Source organism: Camelina sativa, chromosome 15 (assembly GCF_030686135.1).
Source record: "Camelina sativa cultivar CO46 ecotype springtype chromosome 15, ASM3068613v1".
Lineage (NCBI taxonomy): Eukaryota > Viridiplantae > Streptophyta > Magnoliopsida > Brassicales > Brassicaceae > Camelina > Camelina sativa.
Genome location: NC_141894.1, coordinates 8,389,202 through 8,412,166, shown reverse-complemented (window position 1 = coordinate 8,412,166; position 22,965 = coordinate 8,389,202). Strand labels below are relative to the sequence as shown.

The 22,965-nt window shown below is 33.3% G+C and overlaps 5 protein-coding genes and 1 pseudogene across 11 annotated transcripts; 2 read left to right on the top strand and 4 right to left on the bottom strand.

Annotated features, from left to right (window-relative positions):
• Positions 1-2,346: 2,346 nt before the first annotated feature.
• LOC104748266 (putative F-box protein At3g17620) lies at positions 2,347-3,690 on the bottom strand. The gene has a single exon (XM_019237091.2). It carries the CDS (start codon positions 3,544-3,546, stop codon positions 2,347-2,349), a length of 1,200 nt encoding a protein of 399 aa, XP_019092636.2. The 5' UTR covers positions 3,547-3,690.
• Positions 3,691-6,432: 2,742 nt separating this feature from the next.
• LOC109129259 (putative F-box protein At3g17620) lies at positions 6,433-7,746 on the bottom strand. The gene has a single exon (XM_087487052.1). It carries the CDS (start codon positions 7,594-7,596, stop codon positions 6,433-6,435), a length of 1,164 nt encoding a protein of 387 aa, XP_087343178.1. The 5' UTR covers positions 7,597-7,746.
• Positions 7,747-11,093: 3,347 nt separating this feature from the next.
• LOC104748264 (putative F-box protein At3g17620 pseudogene) lies at positions 11,094-12,302 on the bottom strand (annotated as a pseudogene).
• Positions 12,303-13,276: 974 nt separating this feature from the next.
• LOC104746085 (S-adenosylmethionine synthase 4) lies at positions 13,277-15,081 on the top strand. The gene is made up of 2 exons (XM_010467486.2): positions 13,277-13,344; positions 13,580-15,081. The coding sequence occupies exon 2, from the start codon at positions 13,613-13,615 to the stop codon at positions 14,792-14,794; it is 1,182 nt and encodes a 393-aa protein (XP_010465788.1). The 5' UTR covers positions 13,277-13,344; positions 13,580-13,612; the 3' UTR covers positions 14,795-15,081.
• A 316-nt stretch (positions 15,082-15,397) lies between these two features.
• On the bottom strand, positions 15,398-18,137 carry LOC104746082 (protein RESTRICTED TEV MOVEMENT 3). Of its 4 annotated transcripts, XM_010467481.3 has the most exons (8): positions 17,948-18,137; positions 17,617-17,664; positions 17,460-17,479; positions 17,017-17,146; positions 16,405-16,574; positions 16,035-16,317; positions 15,801-15,967; positions 15,398-15,708 (listed from the first exon to the last, which is right to left on the bottom strand). In XM_010467481.3, the coding sequence occupies exons 4-8, from the start codon at positions 17,103-17,105 to the stop codon at positions 15,554-15,556; spliced, it is 864 nt and encodes a 287-aa protein (XP_010465783.2). In that variant the 5' UTR covers positions 17,106-17,146; positions 17,460-17,479; positions 17,617-17,664; positions 17,948-18,137; the 3' UTR covers positions 15,398-15,553. The 4 variants fall into 4 exon arrangements, with proteins under 4 accessions (XP_010465783.2, XP_019092770.2, XP_019092771.2 ...); XM_019237225.2 differs by lacking the exon at positions 17,617-17,664 and having other exon boundaries at positions 17,948-18,105; XM_019237226.2 differs by lacking the exons at positions 17,460-17,479; positions 17,617-17,664 and having other exon boundaries at positions 17,948-18,086.
• On the top strand, positions 18,107-20,206 carry LOC104746084 (uncharacterized). Of its 4 annotated transcripts, none has more exons than XR_015582509.1 (9): positions 18,107-18,547; positions 18,646-18,759; positions 18,945-19,013; positions 19,130-19,149; positions 19,234-19,286; positions 19,406-19,453; positions 19,534-19,612; positions 19,722-19,861; positions 20,057-20,206. XR_015582509.1 is itself a non-coding variant. In XM_010467484.3 (9 exons), the coding sequence occupies exons 1-9, from the start codon at positions 18,367-18,369 to the stop codon at positions 20,090-20,092; spliced, it is 723 nt and encodes a 240-aa protein (XP_010465786.2). In that variant the 5' UTR covers positions 18,107-18,366; the 3' UTR covers positions 20,093-20,206. The 4 variants fall into 4 exon arrangements, 2 of the variants coding, with proteins under 2 accessions (XP_010465786.2, XP_010465784.2); XM_010467484.3 differs by having other exon boundaries at positions 19,423-19,453; XM_010467482.3 differs by having other exon boundaries at positions 18,220-18,547; positions 18,625-18,759; positions 19,423-19,453.
• The last annotated feature ends 2,759 nt before the right edge of the window (positions 20,207-22,965 follow it).

Sequence of the window (22,965 nt, the reverse complement as noted above, 5' to 3'; positions counted from 1 at the left end):
AGCTTTCGCGTCTATTTCCAAATCTTTTCCTATATCTTTTTTCTATATATAAAAAGTTAATTTAATAAGTCACCATCTATATTTGAAATACAAAACGAAAATTAAAATAAAATGTGAGATTTTTATTGATTATAGATTATGAGAATTGTAGAACATAAATGTAAACACTAATTACGAAACAAGACAAGAGCTAGATAAAAATTGTAAGCGGAAGAAACAAAAATAGCCATTGTTATAGACTGTACATATATACTTTTTTTTTGGACAAAGATTGTACATATATACAAACATAGAAATGTATGACAAACTAGTAGTAATAATTGAGGCTTCTCTCTAATTGCCTAATTAATAGTGGTAGTTGATCACACTTGGAATATAAGAACATCCCAAGTGGGGAATCACAAATTTCTTTAAATCGTGTTTGCCAGAGTTTCTGTTTATGTATTTGATTTCTAGGAGACTCATATGTAATGGTGATTAACTGGTTATAGTTCTCTTGGACTAAGTAGAAAAAAATAAAGATGAATAAGTGTTTTGAAACATAAAGAATTACATTTACTTAACAAAGTAAGTAGTAAGTGGATGTGATGACTCATGATGGTTGAAGAGTTTTAGCTGTTATCGAAACTCGGAATCCTTTAAAATAACAAATGGACAAGTAATAGGTGTGTATAAAGAGACTTGATAACAAGATATGAAACAAAATTGATTGATTCTCTAAAACATATTTATTACCTTAATCATATTGTTTTTAGGCGTCAACTAGTTTTATTGGGTGTGACAAAGAAATAAAACCGTAAGTTGATATCAATACTTTAATTTGAAAAGTTTATATCTGAAATAGAAGTTTGAAGGGGCGGAACTTTTTGTTTTAGCGATAGTTTTAAATAGAAAAACTCAAAATTAAAAGAGAAAATAATGGAATGAAATAGAGAGTGTGATACAAAATCTTTGTGTTGGTTATCTCTTCTCGACACAAGATTGCGTTCTTTGCAGTTTGGAAGTAATCAGAAGCAAACCAAAAAGACACTTTTAATTTAACATTATTATAATCTTACTATATTAATTGAGAAGTACAAATATAAAACTAACCTTAAAATGTGTAAAAAATTACATTCAATTGCAATTAGAAAAATTAATTAAACTTAATTAACTAATTTAAATAAATATAGTTAAATAAAAAATAAAAAAACACTCACATATCAAATCTAAAAAAATCTAAAAATATATTTTCTCTCTCTAATAAATTATGGACGAAATTACTAATTTTTTTAAAAAAATATATATATAAACCAATCAGAATTTTAAAATCTAAGATTTTATATCCAATTATACAATACAATTATTTTTAATAACTAAATTCGAAGATTTTGTTAAGATTTCAAATTATGATTCTCCTATCATCTTTATTTTATTTTGTTTACAAATTGTTTAGAACTTTCATATAATACTTATAATTAATAAAATACATATGTTGTGATTTGAATTTTTTAAAACGAAGATATATTACTCAATGAATGAAAATGTGTGTTTTAATTTCCACATTGGCGGGTTGGTAAAACTAAATTTATATAGATGATAAATTAATAATTTTTATTTACTCACAATTATAATATTAAAATTACTATTTTATATTTCACAAAATATGATGTAAATACAACAAATAAACAATATAAAACTGTAATATGTGAAAAGTAAAATACTATAATATTATAAAATAATTAGTATTCAAATAGACTAATATATTTATATAACAATTAAAAATAAATATTATCTCAAATAAAATTATTTTTTAAAAAATAAAACTATAACTTTTATTTTTATATTATACATTTTTAAAAAAATGTTAGACCCGTAAGCACGGGATATATCCTAATTAATTATTATAACAAACCAGTAATAATTGAGGCGTCTCTGTAATAAGTGGACCAAAATTTTGGTTGATCAAATCTAAGATCAGAAGACCAAGGCAAACTCATCCGTCTAGTCCTCGAATTGGAGTTGATGCAATGAAGACACTTGCGAGAGGATTCAACCTTCTGAAACATGTCAACGACTTCATGTGTTAGGATTCATGTTTTGAAACATGTCAACAACTTCATCTAATTGGATTGATGCAATTGGACACTTTGTGATAGGATTCAACTTCTGAAGCATGTCAACAACTTTGGAAAACCAACATTATATTCCCTTTACCAAATAGTACATTTTTATCATTACAAATGTTTTTTTTTTTTTTTTTTTTTTTTAACTTCTTAAGCGATCAAAACAAATAAAATTCGAGGAAGAAAACCTCACAAAGAAAAGCAAGAAGACATAGAGATTTAGGTAGGTAGCGCAAATGGACTAGTAAATAATCAGATTCTTTTTCCTTTTGCCTCTTTGCTTGATCAGCATTGAGTTTGGAACATATGAGCATCCAAGTGGGCAATCATGAATTTCTGAAGTTTCTTCAAGATCCACTTCTCTGAAATATCCACCCTCTCCAATGATATAAGCTGTGTTGCGACGGGGAGTCGTCTTCACCTCGTCATTGTCTTTATCTTTATCTTTATCAAAAACTACAGCGACTTTCTTGTCTTGGTCAATGAAGAAACTCCCTTCTGTAACTCCAAACTGAAAACCAGTGAGTGGTTCCATATCAACACGTAAGAACACCTTGTTCCACAACACCACTTCTGGTTCAATCTTAACCGTAACCCAAATCTCCATCTGTAAACTGTCCCAGCGCTGAAACAAGACAGCAAGTTGCTCTTCTCTAACACTAGAAAGAGTCACGGTATCTTCTTGATAAGGGAGAAACGGCAGACGAAGACGCGGTCCAAACCTCTCTCTTGTAAAATCAAAACAGATCAAAAATCCATGGATCTCTACCGATATACGTTCTTGATACTTGACTACACCAAACCAATAAGTATTTCCTTTGAGAGAAACGCCACGTGCATAAAAATGTATATACAGGTCGCAAGTAACATCAACAACGTCCCTCCATGAGTTAGAGTTTAACTCGTAGATACTGTACTCGACAAGACTCTTAGATTCAGCATGTCTCAAAATCTTGTAGCTTCGGCCTGATTTGCTATTCTCGTATCCAATAGCATACTTATACATGTTCGGACTTTGGTGAAGTCTTCCGGGCTTGACCCACAAGGTTTGACCCCAATACGGATTCCAAACAACGAGCCTAGTCAAGTCTTTTGTGATGCATAAGACTAAACCGTCGCAGTGATAAACTCTAGATATATCGACTTGATTCGAATCGTCTAGGCTAATAAGTTTACCTTGACGGCTTATAGTTGGGTCAACGCCCTTGTGAATTCCATGGAGATTGAGATTCGTCAAATATACCTTAAAATCCATCACCATGACCACCTTAAACTCCTCTGCTGCTGCAGCTTTTGCTTGAGCAATGTGTTTCTTCGTAAAGAAGCTATCCTTGGATAAAGTGTTCCACTCTTTGCAAACAGACCGCACTGCTCTCATAGATGTCATCGGAAGCCTTATGATCACATCCTCTGCCAATTCCCTTGGAAGATCGGACATCATCGTCGTCCTTTTTGCAGGTAACTCCTTCTTCTTCGTTGATGTTTTTGCTTGAGCAGCAAGGTGCTTTCTTGTAAATCTCCTATCTTTTGATAAAGCGTTCCCTTTTTTCCAAACAAATTGGAATCTCCTCGGAGACGTCAACGGAAGCTGCCTAGAGGGCTTTACATGCCTAAGAAGCTTAGAGATCTTCGTCATTGTTCCAACAAGGATGATCGATGTAATAGTGATTAGGGGGTTTACGATAAAGTTCTTATTTATAGTCGATTCATTAATTGATGTTGGTTTTCCAAAAACTTTTGGTAGTTTTCCATTTTTTCACTAATTTTTTAAATCAAATTTTTAGTATTTTGAACTATAACTAAAATTAAATATATATTTGATATGATGGATAGATTGGGCCTGATGTAATATTTTTAGCTCTAATTCACTAATCACTGAGATGAATTTCAACAAACTAATATATGGTTTAGGCTATGAATTTATTTTATTCTATACTTTTTTAAAAAAATAGCCTCTTGTTATCTATTTTTAATAATATCCTATTCTATGATTAAAATAACTATTTTTTTAACCATAATCTTTAAATATTAAACTCTATCCTCTCAAAATTATATCACAAGTGTAAACAGAGAATACAAACCTATAAAAGTTTTTGAAAATTTAATTTAACATATCATAATTGTGTAAAATAGTGTTAAAAGAAGGCAAAAAGTATTTTTGAAAATGAAAATGGCCAAAAAGTATGTTTGAAAGGAGATTTCTACAAAAAGTTATTTCTAACAATATCTCTATTTTTATTTGGTTTTTTAATTTCTTTTTTCTTTTGGTAAAGGAGTGGTTTTTTTAGATTTCAGATTTTGATTTTTGGATTTTGGTTTTATTTTTTTTGGTCTTTCGTAACACTTTCTATTCAAAAAATACTTTAAACTGATTTTTTTGAGAAACTATAGATAACTTTTTACTTGAAATATAGGAAGGATTTAGAAAAAAAAACAAAGATCAGATACAACTGAGCTATGTTGCATGGAAACTCGTTTTGAGGTGCGTTTCACGTTTCCGAAACGTTTCGGAAACGGAAACTTGTGAAAACTCGGAAACAAGTCACAGAAACACAATTCCTAAAAATCTCTGTTTGGAAACACGATGGAAACTCCGTTTCCGTTTTGGAAACACGATGAAAACTCTTTTTTATAATTTCAAAATTTAATAAATAAATAAATTGAAAATATATGGATTCATGATACATATAATGATAAAAAAATATAATATAATTAGTAGCTTAAAAGTTAAAATCCCTAAATATATGGCGGTGCTGGTCAAAAATTTGATTTTGAAACGTTTATTTTTTTACAGTTTACTTTTAATTAAATTATTTAATATTTATGTTTTGAATTTGTGTTGTTTCAGATTTTTTGAATATGGTTTTTATGTTTGGGGATTTATTATATCTCTATATATATATATCTATATATATATATGTATATACGTTTCCTACACGTTTCCATTACTTAATTTTTGAAAAAACACGTTTCCCGTTTCCGAAATGTTTCGTTTCTGCGTATCCGTTTCCGTTTCCATGCAACATAGCAACTGAGAGGTTCATCGTCAAAAGAAAAAGTTATCCCAATAATAGTTTTAGGTCAACTCTACACGTGGGCATATGAGCATATGGATAGTGTTGCGTTAAGCTTATTTATATCGACATTGCTATTTTTTACCATGTATTGGATCATGCAGGTGAAATGAAAGAGTAGACTGATCATAATACAACAGTAAAAAAGAACAGTGTCATATGCGTAATCTTGTAGTTTTCCATCAATCTTAGTTTATAATGGGTGTGATCCAGCATTAAATAAAAAATAAATTATTTTGTGCATGGGTAATTTGGATCCAAGTATTATTTTCTCTTTAAATGCAAAAGTAGATACATTTGGAGATTTATATTGCTTGTGTGAAAAAAAACACTATGTTTTTGATGTGTGACATGTGTCATTTCGACAAAATTAATAGACGATATGGAAATCCTGGTGAATGGTATCGCTAGATAAATTTAAAAGGTATCGTGGAATTTTAAAATTGTAAAATATAACTTCAAATCAAAATAATATCAAAATGAATCCGGCAACCCCGCATAGCGCGGACTAATCCGTAGTATAATAAGAAAGTTGTGAAAAAAATGTATAGAGGTCAACGTGTAAAGCGAGTAGTATCGTTTGACCTTCAAAGGCGATCGTGTTCTTCTTTGTGATGATGATGTTTTTTTTTTTAATGGTTTTGGTCGTCGGTCTACAAGTCAACAAACAACCCACCTTGAAGCTTTCGTGTCTATATCCAAATCTTTTCCTCACCCTTTTCTATACTATATAAAAAGATCAATCTAAGTCACCGTCTATATTTGAAATGCAAACGAAACTTAAAATAAAAATGTGCGATTTTTATTGATTTATAGAATATAAGAAAATTGTAGAACGTAATTGTAAACACTAATTGTCTAGAAAAAGCTTGAAATCGCGTAAATCTAACGTGGAGAATGCAATGCATCGGTTGACCCTACTACATGCATTTATGCGGCACCCGTGACCGTGAGTACGAGGCCACACCAAGAACCTCATTACTTATATTTTTTTTGTATGAATGTTAAAATATATTCAACCAAAGAAAACCCTTTTTACATTAGATGCATCCATAATCTTATTTTGGAAGCGGAAACTAGAGATTGAATGTGAGAGCAGAGCTAGTGAACAGAAAGATGAGGCCGCCGGGCAGCGAACCTCATTACTGATAGGCGTGTTTCATTTTCCCATTTTCTCTTGCTTTTCTAAAAGATTGACAAATTCGAATATTTATCAAACAATACATAATTTATGTTTAGGTACTGTAAGTGGACTAATCAGTATTCAAATTCTCCTTTCTTTGCTTGATCAGCATTGAGTTTGGAACATATGAGCATCCAAGTGGGCAATCATGAATTTCTGACGTTTCTCCGAGATCCACTTTTCTGAAATATCCACCCTCTCCAATGATATAAGCTGTGTTGCGACGGGGAGTCTTCACCTTGCCATTGTCTCTATCTATATCTGTATCAAAAACTACAGCGACTTTCTTCTCTTCGTCAATGAAGAAACTCCCTGCTGTAACTCCAAATTGAAAACCAGTGAGTGGTTCCATATCAACGCTTAAGAACACCTTGTTCCACGACACCACTTCTGGTTCAATCTTCACCGTAACCCAAATCTCCATCTGTAAAGTGTCCCAGCACTGAAACAAGACAGCAAGTTGCTCTTCTCTAACACTAGAAAGAGTCACGGTATCCTCTTCATAAGGGCGAAACGGCAGACGAAGACGCGGTCCAAACCTCTCTCTTGTAAAATCAAAACAGATAAAAAAACCATGGATCTCTACCGAATTACTTGTAGCAAACCAATAAGTATTTCCTTTGAGAGAAACGCCACGTGCATAAAAATGTATATACCAGTCGAGAGTGACATCAAGAACGTCCCTCCATGAATTAGAGTTTAACTCGTAGATACTGTACTCGACAAGACTCTTAGATTCAGCATGTCTCAAAATCTTGTAGCTTCGGCCTGATTTGCTATTCTGGTATCCAATAGCATACTTATACATGTTCGGACTATGGTGAAGTCTTTTGGGCTTGACCCACAAGGTTTGACCCCAATACGGGTTCCATACAACGAGCCTAGTCAAGTCTTTTGTGATGCATAAGACTAAACCGTCGCAGTGATAGACTCTAGATATATCGACTTGATTCGAATCGTCTAGGCTAATAAGTGTAGCGTGACAGTTTATAGTTGGGTCAACGTCCTTAGAAAGATTGATGCCCATCAAATAAACACGAGAATCCATCACCATGACCACCTTAAACTCCTCTGCTGCTGCAGCTTTTGCTTGAGCAATGTGTTTCTTCGTAAAGAAGCTATCCTTGGATAAAGTGTTCCACTCTTTGCAAACAGACCGCACTGCTCTCATAGATGTCATCGGAAGCCTTATGATCACATCCTCTGCCAAATCCCTTGGAAGATCGGACATCATCGTCCTTTTTGTAGGTAACTCCTTCTTCTTCGTTGATGTTTTTGCTTGAGCAGCAAGGTGCTTTCTTATAAATCTCCGATCTTTTGATAAAGCGTTCCTTTTTTTCCAAACAAATTGGAATCTCCTCAGAGACGTCAACGGAAGCTGCCTAGAGAGCTTTACATGCCTAAGAAGCTTGGACATCTTCGTCATTGTTCCAACAAGGATGATCGATGTAATGGTGATTAGGGTTTTTCGATAAAGTTCTTATTATAGTCGATTCATTACTTGATGTTGGTTTCCCAAAAACTTTTGGTCGTTTTCCACTTTTTCACTAACTTTTTAAATCAAATTTTTAGTATTTTGAACTATAACTAAAATTAAATATATATTTGATATGATGAATAGATGGGGCCTGATGTAATTTTTTTAAGCTCTAATTCACTAATCACTAAGATGAATTTTCAATAAAGTAAAATATGGTTTAGGCTATGAATCTCTTTTTTCTTATACATTTTTGTTGTCTATTTTCAATAATACCCTGTTCTATGATTATAATGACTAAATTCTGAATCATAATCTCCAAATATTAAACTTTACCTCTTCAAAACTATAAACATATAATCCAAACCTATAAAAAAAATTTGAAAAGTTAATTTAACATATTTTAATTATGTAAAATAGTTTTAAAAGAGAGCAAAAAAGTATTTTTGAAAATAAAAATGGCCTAAAAATAAATTTTTGAAAAGAGGTATCTACAAAGGTTATTTCTAACAATTTCTCTATATTTAATTGGTTTTTTAGGTTTCAGATTTTGATATTTGTATTTTGGTTTTATATTTTTTGGTCTTTCATTTTTGCATAGAATTAAAAGAATTTATAAAAATTTAATAAATAAAACATTACGTTGTAATTAAAGGCTTCCCACAAAACCCTCAAAATTATATGGATGTGGAACGTTGATTTAAGAATATTTCAACGTTTTTCAAAAAAAAAATATGTGATATTCCACTTGTGATTTTGTAATTCTCTTCTCAAGTCTCATGTCATTGAACTTGAAATTTTTATAAACTCATTCAAAAGAACTCATAATCTCTTGTTATTTAATTAAGATATAGAGGTTATATCAAATATACTGTTATTCAAACTCAGCACTTTCTTTTCAAAAAGAATACTTTATACTGGTTTTGCACTTTCTTTTCAAAAAGAATACTTTATACTGGTTTTGAGAGAATATAGATAACTTTTTACTTGAAAAATAATCAAACCTCTAGAGGTGTTAATTTGAAGGATTGAAAAGAAAAAAAAAAGATCACATACAACTGAGAGAGGTTCATCGTCAAAAGAAAAATTTCTCCTAATAATATTTTAAGGTCAACTCTACATGTGGACATATGAGCATATGAATAGTGTTGCGTTATGCTTATTTATATTGGTCTCACAAAATACTATCGACATTGCTATTTTTTAACATGTATTGGATCATGCAGGTGAAATGAAAGAATAGACTGATCATGATGACTCCTCTCTCTGTTGTGATTTGCAGCTCAAAATGTTACTTAAATCCAAGCTTAATTATGATGCAAACACTAGTATGAGTTTATCTGAATCTAAATGGCCAACACTTAAAGTGAATGTTTTATCGCTTGGGAAAGGGGAAGGTACAATCATGTGTGTGTAAACCAGGGAAGACTTGTAAAAGAAGTAGGGGCATGTACTTTTGTTGACCTTTGTACAAGGGCTGTACTGAATCAATGAACTTTTCCATCAATCATCTCTATTTGATGAAGTAGACCTGCAAATATGTTTGACCAACTCTCTGCTAATTTCCATATATAGAGAAATCTCTATTATATTATTTAAGCAACCCTATAAATAAATAACCCTACTTTATGTAAGATATTATATAAAATGTCACTGTATTTTTAATACAATATATAATAACAGAATCTTAATACTAATTTATTGTAACCAGAAAATAATTATCCAAAAAAATAGTAATTATTAATTTATTAGATTACAAAAAATCATTAATAAAATAATTTCGAAATGATTTAATAAATATAAAATAATTTCGAAATTATGTAATAAAATAATTAAACATATTCTATTTATTGTTTCAGAAATCTTAGGAAACAATAAAAACTATTTAGAAAAATTATAAAACTAAGATTAAATATTTACATATCTAAATCATTTAATAATAACAAATATATATTAAAATTAAGATACAACATTGTTTATATTTTAAAAATATATCTATATACTTATTTAAGCTATGCTGTTAAAAATTTAACCAGTTCTTATGTGACATATTACAAAAATGCTATTATATTTTAATTATTCTAATAACAAACAGAAGAAAAGTTTAGATTTGTTTACAAAATAAAAAAACTCTATTTATTGTTTCATAAATCTTAGGAAATAATAACAAACTATTTCATTGGCTAAAACTTCATTGTTTATACACAATATTCACTATATAAACGATACTAAGTGTATATGTTGATAATATACATAACCTAGCTAATTGTAATTTTCACCTATAAAATTAATATATAACATGTTATACCAATAACTTCAATTTGTAAATTTGGTATATTAAGATCTCTAAACACGATCACATCAATTTGTAATACCAAATCACGGGTCAATACATGTTTTGTTGAGTTTTTTTAGCTTTACCGAATGTATAATTAACGAATTTGATATTGCACCAAACCAAAATAATAGTACCAACTACGGGTCGAAATCAGAGTATGACCTTAAGTAAATTAAATATATGATTTTATAAAATGTATAGAATTAATAAATTTTCTACTATTAATTTTTAACAAACAAATCCAAATTTACATAAATATTTCCTCACGCTGGTAACATTATTCTACAAAATATTAACGTATATTTGTGAGTTGGGTAATAAACGGGTAATGAGACGGGTAAATTAAAGGGACGCTCAAAAATTAAAATTAATATCCGATACCCGATCATTATTCACGGATAATATAATTATTATACTCTTCACTCGACTCTAAAGCTGCGGGTACCTTTTTCGAGACTGATACTAACCGAAAAACGGGTATCGGTAATAGTTTCCATGCCTACCTATTAGTAGTTTAATATGAATCAAAACTCATCATATAGTACTATATTATATAACATGTAAATGAATGATAAAATATAAACATAATATTAACAAATAACAAAATATAAAAAAATTCCCCGCACTACCAGCGCGGGTCATTATCTAGTCTTTTATTACTCAGACTTCCTTTGCTACCATTATGCAATGTAGTCTTTAATTAGATGTATAGTAAAATCTCCTCCATCAAAATTCACAAATTAGAATATTTCAAAGAAGATGCCAAAAGGAACTCAACTTGTATGTTTTTAGTTGTCTACCAAATTGAGTATCTTTCAAAAGGAACTCAACTTGTATATGTCTTTAAAATTGAAACTTAGTCATTTAATCAGATAAAGATCATAGCATTAACGAACACTAGAGATTCCCATATGTGATCTGCATCTCCAACCTCCTGGACTAATCAGTAATCAAATAATTCCTCTTAATTTCTTTGCTTGATCTGCACTGAGCTTGGAACATATGAGCATCCAAGTGGGGAAATTTTCCCAGGGAAATCATGAATTTCTGAAGCTTCTCGGCCGAGATCAACTTTTCTGAAATATCCACCCTCTCCAATGATATAAGCTGTGTTGCGACGGGGAGTATTCTTCACCTTCTTGTTGTCTCTATCAAAAACCACAACCAATTTCTTCTCTTCGTCAATAAAAAAACTCCCTGCCTTGACTCGAAATTGAAAACGAGTGAGTGGTTGCATATCAACTCTTAAGAACACCTTGTTCCACGACACTACTTCAGGTTCAATCTTAACCGTAACCCAAATCTCCATCTGTTTGTTGTCGGCGCAGGTCTGAAACAACACAGCAAGTTGCTCGTCTCTAACACTAGAAAGACTCACAGTGTCTTCACTAGCAGGGTGACCAAACGGCAGACGAAGACGCGGTCCAAACCTCTCAGTTGTGAAATCAAAACAGATCAAGAAATCAGCCATCTCTTGATATCGATACAATTCTCGAGCAAACCAATAAGTATTTCCTTTGAGAGACACGCCACGTGCATAACACTGTATATACCAGTAGGGATGGACATCAAAAAAACTCCATGAATTAGAGTTTAAGTCGTACACTTCGTACATAAAACACATAGATAACAATCTCAAAATTTTGTAGCTGCGGCATGATTTGCTATTCTTGTATCCAATAGCATACCTATACGAGCTATAGAGAGAAGTACTTATGGGCTCGAGCCACAAGGTTTGACACAAATACGGATTCCAAACAACGAGCTTAGTGAAGTCTTTTGTGATGCATAAGAGTAAACCGTCGCAGTGATAGACTAAAGATACATCGACTCGACTGGAATCGTCTAGGCTAATAAGTTTACCGTGATGGTTTATAGTTGGGTCAACGTCCTCATAAAAATTGATGCCCATCAAATAAACACGAGAATCCATCACCATGACCACCTTAAACTCCTCTGCTGCTGCAGCTTTTGCTTGAGCAATGTGTTTCTTCGTAAAGAAGCTATCCTTGGATAAAATGTTCCACTCTTTGCAAACAGACCGCACTGCTCTCATAGATGTCATCGGAAGCCTAATGAGCACATTCTCTGCTAAATCCCTTGGAAGATCAGATATCATCGTCCTTTTTTGCAGGTAACTCCTTCTTCTTCCTTGATGTTTTTTTTTTGCTTGAGCAAGGTCGATGTAATGTGATTAGGGTTTTTCTATCGTCGATTAATTAGTTTATTATGTGTATTTTGTCCCAAGTATACTTTGTCTAGTCATATGGGCATAGACTTTTAAATTTTCTAGTCTTGGTGGTAGGTATTTCGTTTATTTGCAAGGTCTTTGGCCCATTTAAAGCCCAATAATACTCCTGACCGGACAAGATCTTCGCAGCTCGGCGAAACTGTGCAGTTTTATTTTTTTGCCTTTTCAGATCGGACAAGATCAGATTTAGACCATTCTACCATGAGTCTTATTTTGACAACATAGCCGACACTGCTGAAAAGCTAAAAAAGAAGAATTCTATGTTGTCTTTTTACCGGTGGCCACTGGCCAGTGTGGACCCTTCAATAAAAGAGTAAAGAGACGACAGCCTGTACTCTCTATTTCACTCCCAAACCGCCCCCTCCGGTTTCCCGGTAATCACGTCACGTTCCCCATTCTCTCACTCTCACCGACACAACACAACACAAACTCTTCTCTAATTTACAAAACTTCTCCATGATCTACCACGATATTACTACTAATTATATCAATTAACTCATGTAAATTTTAAACTTTACATACTCTAACAAAAAATATCGACTATATATTTTTTAGCATTAATTAGATTATCGATAACCACAGTAATATTATAATTCGTGATTCGAGATCTTCATTAAGATGCTTTGTCTGTCTAGTTGTACTCGCACGCGGTGGTCCAGTTAAGCAAATCCAACGGCTAAAACTAGCTCTCATTTACAGATCTATTATGAACCGTCAGATATATAGATCTCATTGTCTGAACACAGTTTGATGAAACTAGGAATGAATCTGGACGAAATTACGATCTTACACCACCCACCATCGTGAGCTTCGTATATATAAAGCTTCTACGCTCCTCCTTCACCTTCGTACTACTACTACCACTCTTCTTTAGCTCCAACCTCCATTACTTAATCTCTCTGTCTCCTTCTTTAAGGTATGTTATCTTTTTCTTCGATTCATACGGTTCTGTTCTCAAGACTCTGCATTTGAACAAAGTGCCCATTTTAGTTTGAAGTGATTATTCGAATTCGAAGTTTTGAACCATGTGTTGTGTTGATTTATAGATCTAGTTATTGAATCTAGATCCCAATTTGAATTGATTGAAGTTTCTTTATGTGTTTACACTTTTTCTGATTGGTCTTTGTTTGATTCCTCTGTTCTGTTGTTAGGTTTGTTTGTTGTTGAATCGGATCGGAAAAAAAATGGAATCTTTTTTGTTCACCTCTGAATCCGTCAACGAGGGACATCCCGACAAGCTTTGCGATCAGATCTCTGACGCTATCCTCGATGCTTGCCTTGAACAAGACCCTGAGAGCAAAGTTGCTTGTGAGACCTGTACCAAGACCAACATGGTCATGGTTTTTGGAGAAATCACCACCAAGGCTAACGTTGATTACGAGCAGATTGTTCGTAAGACTTGCCGTGAGATTGGTTTCGTATCTGCCGATGTTGGTCTAGATGCTGACAACTGCAAAGTTCTTGTCAACATCGAGCAACAGAGTCCTGATATTGCACAAGGTGTTCATGGTCATCTCACCAAGAAGCCAGAGGAGGTTGGAGCTGGTGACCAAGGTCATATGTTTGGGTACGCTACTGATGAGACTCCTGAGCTCATGCCTCTTACTCACGTTCTCGCCACTAAGCTTGGAGCTAAGCTTACTGAAGTTCGCAAGAATGGAACTTGCCCTTGGTTGAGGCCAGACGGTAAGACTCAAGTCACTATTGAGTACTTGAACGAGAACGGAGCTATGGTCCCTGTACGTGTCCACACTGTTCTCATCTCAACACAGCACGATGAGACTGTGACTAACGATGAGATCGCAGCTGATCTTAAGGAGCATGTGATCAAGCCTGTGATCCCAGAGAAGTACCTTGATGAGAAGACCATCTTCCATCTCAACCCATCTGGTCGTTTTGTCATCGGAGGTCCTCACGGAGATGCAGGGCTTACCGGCCGTAAGATCATCATCGACACCTACGGTGGATGGGGTGCACACGGAGGTGGTGCTTTCTCTGGAAAGGACCCAACCAAGGTTGACAGGAGTGGTGCTTACATCGTTAGGCAAGCAGCTAAGAGCATTGTTGCTAGTGGTCTCGCGAGGCGGTGCATTGTGCAAGTCTCATACGCCATTGGTGTCCCTGAGCCATTGTCTGTGTTCGTGGACAGTTATGGAACCGGGAAGATACCAGACAAGGAGATTTTGGAGATTGTTAAGGAGAGTTTTGATTTCAGGCCAGGTATGATCTCCATTAACTTGGATTTGAAGAGAGGAGGTAACGGTAGGTTCTTGAAGACTGCCGCTTATGGTCACTTTGGAAGGGACGATGCTGATTTCACCTGGGAGGTAGTGAAGCCACTCAAGTCTAACAAGGTCCAAGCTTGAAAACCTGAACTCAATCTCAGGTTTTTTTAGCCTCTCTGTTCTGTCCAGATTTGGGTCTTGTTCTCCTGTATTTTAGGCTCTTTGTGGCTTTTTTAGTTTCAACTCTGAGATGGGTTTATTCAATTTTTTTTCAACTTTGGAGAAAAAAAAGCTAAGCAATTGGGAAATTTATATAATTATTTATTATTATATGGTAATGTTGTGGTAAGAAAGTTAAATTCATAATTTGTATTTCTTGCTTCTTTTGAAAAGAAAATTATATTAAGAAGAGTATTCAATATTCAGTATCCTTTGTTTGCACTATCAATGTCAAAAGAATTGGACAACATTTTGTGACAAGTCTTTAAACAGAGGCTAGCAAATACTGCTATTTGCGAAATCAGAAACGGAAGAAACCAAGAGATGATGAGATCATAATAAGTGCACTAGTGTGGTTACATGAACGCACACATCAGCTCCCGTTTGGACACCAGCCTCTATATCCTCATTAAGTACTATTGATTTATTGTCTCTCTTTTCTCTCGTCGATTGTTCTGTTTTAGGGTTTTTGCAATCCACCAACTTATTATAACTCTTGAAACAGTCAACAGAGAAGAGACTGAAGATGGAATCCAAATAATTTAATAGTAGATGATTAAATCGACTACGAAGAGATTTGTTCATCAGGGTTTCCAGGGCGTAAAGTACAAACATAGATATAAAAAGTCCAACTAATATAGAATTCACAAATGTGACCTTTTGAGATCAAACATGACGAGATTAGAGTGCACTGGTGATTCCAAGAATGCATACATCAGCTTCAACGAGACAGACATCTTTGAGCAACAGTCCACTGTTTGGTTGCGTGAAATAAACCATTGATACATATTTAACCCATCCGTTCTCCGAGCTTGATCGGCTAAACCATTTAGTAACTGCAAAACAGATACAAAGTACAGATCAAGAAGTGAGCGGATTCACATTCATATAACAAGTATCAAGAAATGAGTTTGTGGGTGTTTTTTACCTTTCCCAGCAATGTGCCTGCCTTGTAACTGATCAAATATTCGTATTGTAAACTCTGCAAACATCTTTGTACCGTCTGAAATGGTTTCAGGATCTACGAGGATCAGATAGATAGAAAGATGGGTTCCTGTTCCTTGCTTTGTTCCCGTTGGATAAAACCTTATCTTCCTGCATTAGAACAATTTAATTAGCTTAAGATCTACGGTTTAGGGACTGTTGACAAATATGTTGTTACCATTTTCTATCGCCAGCGAAGAAAGCATTTGAGTCATAGCTTTCTTTGTCTAACTTGGAGAAATTCTCAATCTTCCAGACGTGCTTAGTGCTAGTAGCATCTTTAATCATTGAAAAACATTCTCCTCTCCCACTTCTTCTCTCTTTGGAAACAAACACATCAGCTCCAAATATGCATGTGTCTTCTATGAGGTAACCGTTTGAAGCATCAGAGAAGGTACCGGTAGGGATGAATTTATCGAATCCCCATTCACGCTTGACAGCATGAAACCGTCTCTCCTTTCCTGCAACACGAAATGGCATATTAAGGGTGGGACAAGGATTAGAGAAACATGCAAACTGGAAGAAGTGAAAAAAAGTTACAAATTTACCTTGAAGGATCAAATAACTATCGGTGTTTTGATCCAGCAGATACAGACGGAAAACAGCGCAAACCTCCCACCCTGGACTTAATGAACTAGAGTCTGCAAGAGCCAAGTAAACAGACACATGATCTTTCGTGTTCTTGCTCTTATTTCCATTTGGGTACAGAACAAGTTTCCTGCAAGCAAAACCACATACAGTATTCTGTTAGACATGTTAAAACTTAAAAGTAACGCACAGTAATTTACTAAATTAACAGTGTATGATTAGACAGCCTAAAATAGAAACAAGAATGGTCCCAGATTTTTACATGGAAAACAATCCACTTATGAGTTGAAAAAGTTGAAAACATGACCAGATAGACTTTATACTAGTCCACTATGCAGAGAGAAAAAAGGAAGACTGAAAAGTGTCTTTTGAATAAAAGAAAGTTTTCGAAAACATAACACTGACCACACCCTTAAGCAATGCAAAATAGGGTCCATCAACGATAAGCACTGAGGCATGTTCCAACAATAAGATACCAGCACGTGCTATGATGATTAATCTCAATCAGAAAAGGGTTTTGTGAATAATTTTAAAAAGAAGAAAAACAAAGTTGTGTAATAATGATGCCATACCATTTGTAGCCTCCAGCTTCAAAGCTCTCAGTTTCATATCTCTCTATAGCATGCTTTGTAAGGAGTGAGAAAGACTCTATCTTGACCATGTAATGCGTTGGTGGGGCATCAGATATAGACTTTATAATTTCTGCAAGCATTTGTCACAAAAGTTACCTTTGTGCAAACTTACCTATACATTTACCTTTAAGTGAAAGAGGAAATGAATCTAATTACACTCTTCATAACAAAACAGGGCAACACCACTATCCAAAGGTATCAGAGTTAGGAAGAAGTAAAAAATTGGTTTTAGATGATATGCTTACGGAAGACAGTTATTTGGACCCTTAAATGACCCCTCAAACATAGTTTCATGAATTACAGTGTAACAAATGATAAATATAAGTGGACGACCATTGATGATATCGGATATGAAAAAATATAGAGGAAGGGAGAGATGATACCATCATGATCACCACCGGAACTGGCCATGAGAAGATAAGCAGAAACCAAAAAAAGAAACTAGTGAATATGCAGGTAAGCATCAATCTGTTAACAGTTAAGCTTCTATTTATATAGGTGAAAGAAAATAGACCGCATCTTCTGTATTTAGGATCAAACCTTTATACTTTGCTTGAAAGGATTAACCTTTTCCATGCATGAGAAGAGCTGTGAGGTTGCAGAACCAAAAAGCAAGAATATACATTAACTTAGCAAGCATAAGCATATATATACTGTACCACCCCCGCAGAGGGGATTCCAAAAGGGAATACAAAGATGTAAAGAGGTTGGAGACAACAAGCATCACTTGAGAACCATGAAAAAGGATCACTTCTTGAAATTTTCTATTCCTTATTAAAAAAAATCAAAGATTCTGTGTATATTATATACCAATTGAAGAAAAAAAAGCATTAGTTGAATGAACAATCAAGCCAAATGATTTAAAAGTCACCTCACTAATTTAATTCCGATCTACAAAGTAACATCTCCTCTTCGTCTCCATGCCTTGATACCGCCATCGTCTTCTACTCTTCTTCTTTCATCCTCTGTGCGAGAAACTCTCTCTCTCTGCGTTTATTTTCCAAAAGAACAAAATGTTCGTATACCGGTTATTTTGATTTTATACGGGTTTATTCTTAATTGACGAATACATTCAAACCGGAATGACTTTTAAATTAGGAAGATGACGTGGCCTTAATTAGGAAGGTCTTTGACCAATACCGTGGTCGCTCATGTATCTGATTATGACCGTTTCTCTTCTTCCTTCTCTCTTTCCCCCTTCCTTGTTTTGATCAGAGAGAGAGTGAAACGAATTCGATCGGTTGAGTGAGTGAGTTACGACGACGAGGAAGGAGAAAGACGAAGAGGGTGATGGCTTCTTCAGAGACGCCGACGCAATCATACAGCGAGAAATGGTATTGGGACGATCGCTACACGAACGAATCTGAACCGTTCGATTGGTACCAGAAGTATCCATCATTAGCTCCTCTCATTAATCTCTATGTTCCTCACCGTAATCAACGAGTCCTCGTCGTTGGCTGTGGAAACTCAGGTATGACTCTTTGGATTTCTCAGTTTTGCATTTGTTTTTGCATTGGATCCGTTTTGATTTTTTTTTTTTTTTTAAAGTTTTTTTCTGGAATAATGCAGCGTTTAGCGAAGGGATGGTGGATGATGGATACGAAGATGTTGTCAGTATCGATATTTCCTCTGTTGTGATTGATACTATGCTTAAGAAATATTCTGATCGTCCTCAGCTCAAATGTACGTTTCTCTCTTTTTGGTTTTGATTTCTTCTGCTTAGTGCTTGCATTTTGGGGGCAGAGATCATATAAGTTTAGAGAAATATTTCATATTTCCTTTTAGTTTTGATGAATTTGTGTCTGCCTTGATTGCTTAATCACTAGATTGAGTATGAGCTTTTGTATTTTTCGATCATGTGAAAACAGATTTGAAGATGGATGTGCGTGATATGAAGGCATTTGAAGATGCTTCTTTTGATGCTGTTATTGATAAGGGTATGCTTCATACATGTTTAAATCCCATTACTAGCCGCAATGCATTTTTTGCGTTTTCATGTAATAAAAATTTTTGGACTTTGTGTGTGTGTGTGTGTGTGTGTGTGTGTTTTCAGGAACCTTAGACTCCATTTTGGTGAGTGAGCTGAGGTCTACTTTTTCTTTTTTACTTTATTCTATATCTCTAGAGGTTATGATTTTCTGACGAGAAGTCTTATAGTGTGGGAGCTATTCGAGGCAATACTCAACACAAATGCTTGAGGAAGTTTGGAGGTACTTTTATATTAACGATACATATGGCACAAAATGTTGAATGTTTTCTGTTTATTTATTCTGGCTTCTTCTTTCTTTATTATTTCTTTCTTGATCCTTTGCACCTATAATGAAAGCAGTTGATGAAAATCTATAGGGTCCTCAAGGATAAAGGAGTCTATATCTTGGTATATAAATCCTCATCTCCGGTTTTCATTATTATTATGTTTGTTTCTATGCACATTGTTGTTTAATTGGTTCTCTGCAGATTACATATGGAGCTCCAAATTACCGTCTTCGATTGCTTGACGAATCTTGCTCTTGGGCAACCAAACTCCATGTGATAGGTTAGCTGAGCAATGTGTATCTTGTAACATGCCCTTTTGTATCTATCTGTGGACAACAGTTCCTTGTCCTCTGCTAAACTAAGACTAGTTGTTTTTTTTTTTTGTGCAGACAAAAGTTTAACCGATCAACCGTCTGATACCCCAAAATGGGAACTGACAAAACCTGTTCCTCTAGATGCTGAGGGAAGTTCAGTGGAATCTGCGATTGGCAAAAGCCCTGATGTTCATTACATCTATGTCTGTATTAAGGTGTGTGGTTGGTTTAATGCTCACTCCTGAAATGTTTTCTACAGCATTTTAGCTATGATGATGTTTTTTTTTCTGTCTCTGGATAACCATTTGCATATTCTGGCTTTATTTCATATGATTGACCCACACTCTCTTCCACATCTTTAAACTCGGTCTGAGATTCACCTATATTTGTTCTTATGAAAATTGTCTCAGGATGAGTCGTTGAAGATGGAGGCAGACGCACCATGAAGTCGTGGGAACCTTTTTTTTTTTTTTTCTAATATCTTGAGTTCATGATTACTCCGTAATTAGACGACTAAAACTTAAAATTTTATTGCCAATGGTAAATGTTGGTTTTCTTTACATCGAATCCACCGATATCGCATTCTCTTCCTCTATAGAAATGTCAACATACAACAACAGCATTGAAATTAATAACATTTATAAAATATCTTCGGTACAATATTTACTAAAGTTATATCTATCATCATTCTAAAATTCCTCCTCCAACCCTTTTGATGTCAGAAAAGTAAAGAAGAAAAAAACCCTCTAACCCTGAATGGGACAAAGTACACTCCCACTAAAAGATCAAGGAAGAGAGAAATGGAAAATCTGGCAAACCAACTCACTGCCGCCAAAGTGATACCGAGATTGCATTCTCTTCCTCTATAGAAAATTAGAAATGCATGTTAACATACAAATACAACAAAAGACCCAATAGCGAACCTACTCACAAAGTAGGGGGTGCAATTGACCTTAAATTTTTAAAATCTTTTTAGCCATGACAAAAAAATGAATTTTTAGCATATTTGTTTGATTTGTCTGTGTTTGACCCCCTTATTAAAAACTTTATTTTCTTCTTAAGGTTTTAGTTTACAGTTGTTTTATTCATGTAAATAATTTATAATATGTTTCTTTTAATTGAAGTATGAAATGATTCTGCATTATTTATTGTTGTGTATTTGCTTTACAGTTTTTTTTTATATATAAAATTTGCAGCAAATAATTTCATTAGACCTAGCTACTTGCATCTATGAGCATTTATGTGGTGTATTAATCAAATAAATAATTTAACTAAGGGATATTTAAAAGTATATTCAGATATAATTTTTAACAATGTGTATATATATACTATTATCACCATCATCATACTATCATCATGTAACTATCATCATCATCAACATTGTCATACTATCATCATCATCATCATCATACTTTCATAATCATATTAACATCACCATCATCATATCAACATATATATATATCATAGTCAACAGCATGATGTCATCATCACCATCTTATAATTTTATATTAAATATTAATTAATTTATATTGTAATTAATTATAATTTTTATATTAAATATTAATTAATTTATATTATAGTGGATCAACTCAATTATTCATCTAACTCATTTAACTAAATGGATTCATGGGTTGATCCATCCTAATTGTTAAATAAGTTGAGTCAACTCATAAACTCATTTAACTTTTAACTATGTGGATAATGAGTTTAGTTGGGTTGGGTTAACCATTTTGACACCCCTATATAATATATGTATATTGTAATTTTTAATTAGTTAAATGGGTAGTATGAACTTAGTGACATTATAGTAATATCTTCATTACAATGTCTATTAAGTTAAATATCATTATAATGAAATGGAGACTTAATATTAAAGCATAAGACATCAGTAAAGATATTCATTGAAATTGTTCACATTTTATTCTTAATGGAATTTTATGATAACACATTAAATTTAGATAGATAGTGTGTTGCATGCTTGTCAACCATACTATAAGGTTAAGAAGAAGATTACATTTGACTAAAATTTTTGCAACAATTGGTCTAGGCGATGTATATATTTTGCACAATATTTTGTTATTATAAACTAGGTAATTTAATTAACTGGTTTTGTTTTAATAATAAAAAAAAAAGAGTAAGAAACATTGAACTATTTTGGAAATTTACGTACGTCATCAACATTTTGCACCAGTTGATTACCACTCCCTTTATGTCGTCGATCTAATTAATTTTTTATAAGAGGGAAGTTTTGTTATACCACTTATGAAAAGGTTCTTTTCGATTTTTAGTCAACATATCATTGTAATGTACGGATAATAATTTTTGTGTGTATTAACATTAATATTTTATTTAATTAAATAATTATTTTACTATATATGTATATATTATATATTGATCAGATCGATGTCGGTTAAAATAATTCGTATATCTCGTCTCGTCTAGCCAAAGTCGAGGGTGAGATCCGTGCGCGTTACTTTTTACAGCTCTGCCTTTCATATATGTTGTGTAAGCACAACTAGCGTTCGTATACATAAATAATTCGTTGTATTAAACAAAAAATAACATTATTCAGATAATTGATATACATCCATAGTTAAGATCCATATCCGTTAGCAAAATAAAAATCTATAATATATAAGAAGTGTGCGTGGGTCATTGCTAATTTTATAAACAGTGTTTTTTTCTTGTAAGTGTCATTGTAGCATAATGTGTTGACAAAACAAAGAGGAGGATAGTGTAAGAAATGTGGGTCATTGTTATGTAATTAAACCATAAACATTCTCATTTTCCTCCGATGTCATTCTCTCTCTGCCTTTCTGAATGAATTATTATTTCACAATCTTATTTACATGTTGTTTTCGAACTTGCCCATACACAGTGTATATTTCTAGACATTGAATAATATCGTAAATTAGAAGCCAACATTTGTATTTCCTTAGTGTGTTATATGTTATACAAACCAACTAAAACAATAAATAGAAATCACAAGAGAAAACATTTATATTTGATTTAAATAATTATTTTACTATATATGTATATAAAACTAATATTAGTGTATGAACTTAATAGTGTCGACTAACAGTAATAATAATCTAACCGAGAAACACTACAGGTCATTCGCAGCAAAAATATTAAATTACCTTGAATTAGAGATTGATGCTTGAAAGTTAAGAAACACTTCAATAATACAATTCTTTAGTACTCAAAAAACAATTTTCCGAAACTTGTTTATGTAGCCAAAAAAAATTTATATATAATAAACAAAGAGGTGTAAGAAATAGAGGTGTGAAATGTAAAGGTGTAAACATTAATAGATGTG

Bases quoted from the DNA above. Each gene is read 5' to 3' on its own strand.
- LOC104746085 (XM_010467486.2), top strand. From the start codon at position 13,613: ATGGAATCTTTTTTGTTCACCTCTGAATCCGTCAACGAGGGACATCCC.
- LOC104746082 (XM_087489019.1), bottom strand. From the start codon at position 17,487: ATGGCCAGTTCCGGTGGTGATCATGATG. The intron at 17,147-17,459 runs GTATCATCTCTC...AAATGCTTGCAG, and splicing joins TTCCGGTGGTGATCATGATG to AAATTATAAAGTCTATATCT. The intron at 15,968-16,034 runs GTAACAACATAT...GTTCTAATGCAG, and splicing joins TTCGCTGGCGATAGAAAATG to GAAGATAAGGTTTTATCCAA.
- LOC109129259 (XM_087487052.1), bottom strand. From the start codon at position 7,596: ATGATGTCCGATCTTCCAAGGGATTTGGCAGAGGATGTGATCATAAGG.
- LOC104746084 (XM_010467482.3), top strand. From the start codon at position 18,367: ATGGCTTCTTCAGAGACGCCGACGCAATCATACAGCGAGAAATGGTAT. The intron at 18,548-18,624 runs GTATGACTCTTT...TTTTTTTTAAAG, and splicing joins CGTTGGCTGTGGAAACTCAG to TTTTTTTCTGGAATAATGCA. The intron at 19,613-19,721 runs GTTAGCTGAGCA...TTTTTTGTGCAG, and splicing joins AACCAAACTCCATGTGATAG to ACAAAAGTTTAACCGATCAA.
- LOC104748266 (XM_019237091.2), bottom strand. From the start codon at position 3,546: ATGATGTCCGATCTTCCAAGGGAATTGGCAGAGGATGTGATCATAAGG.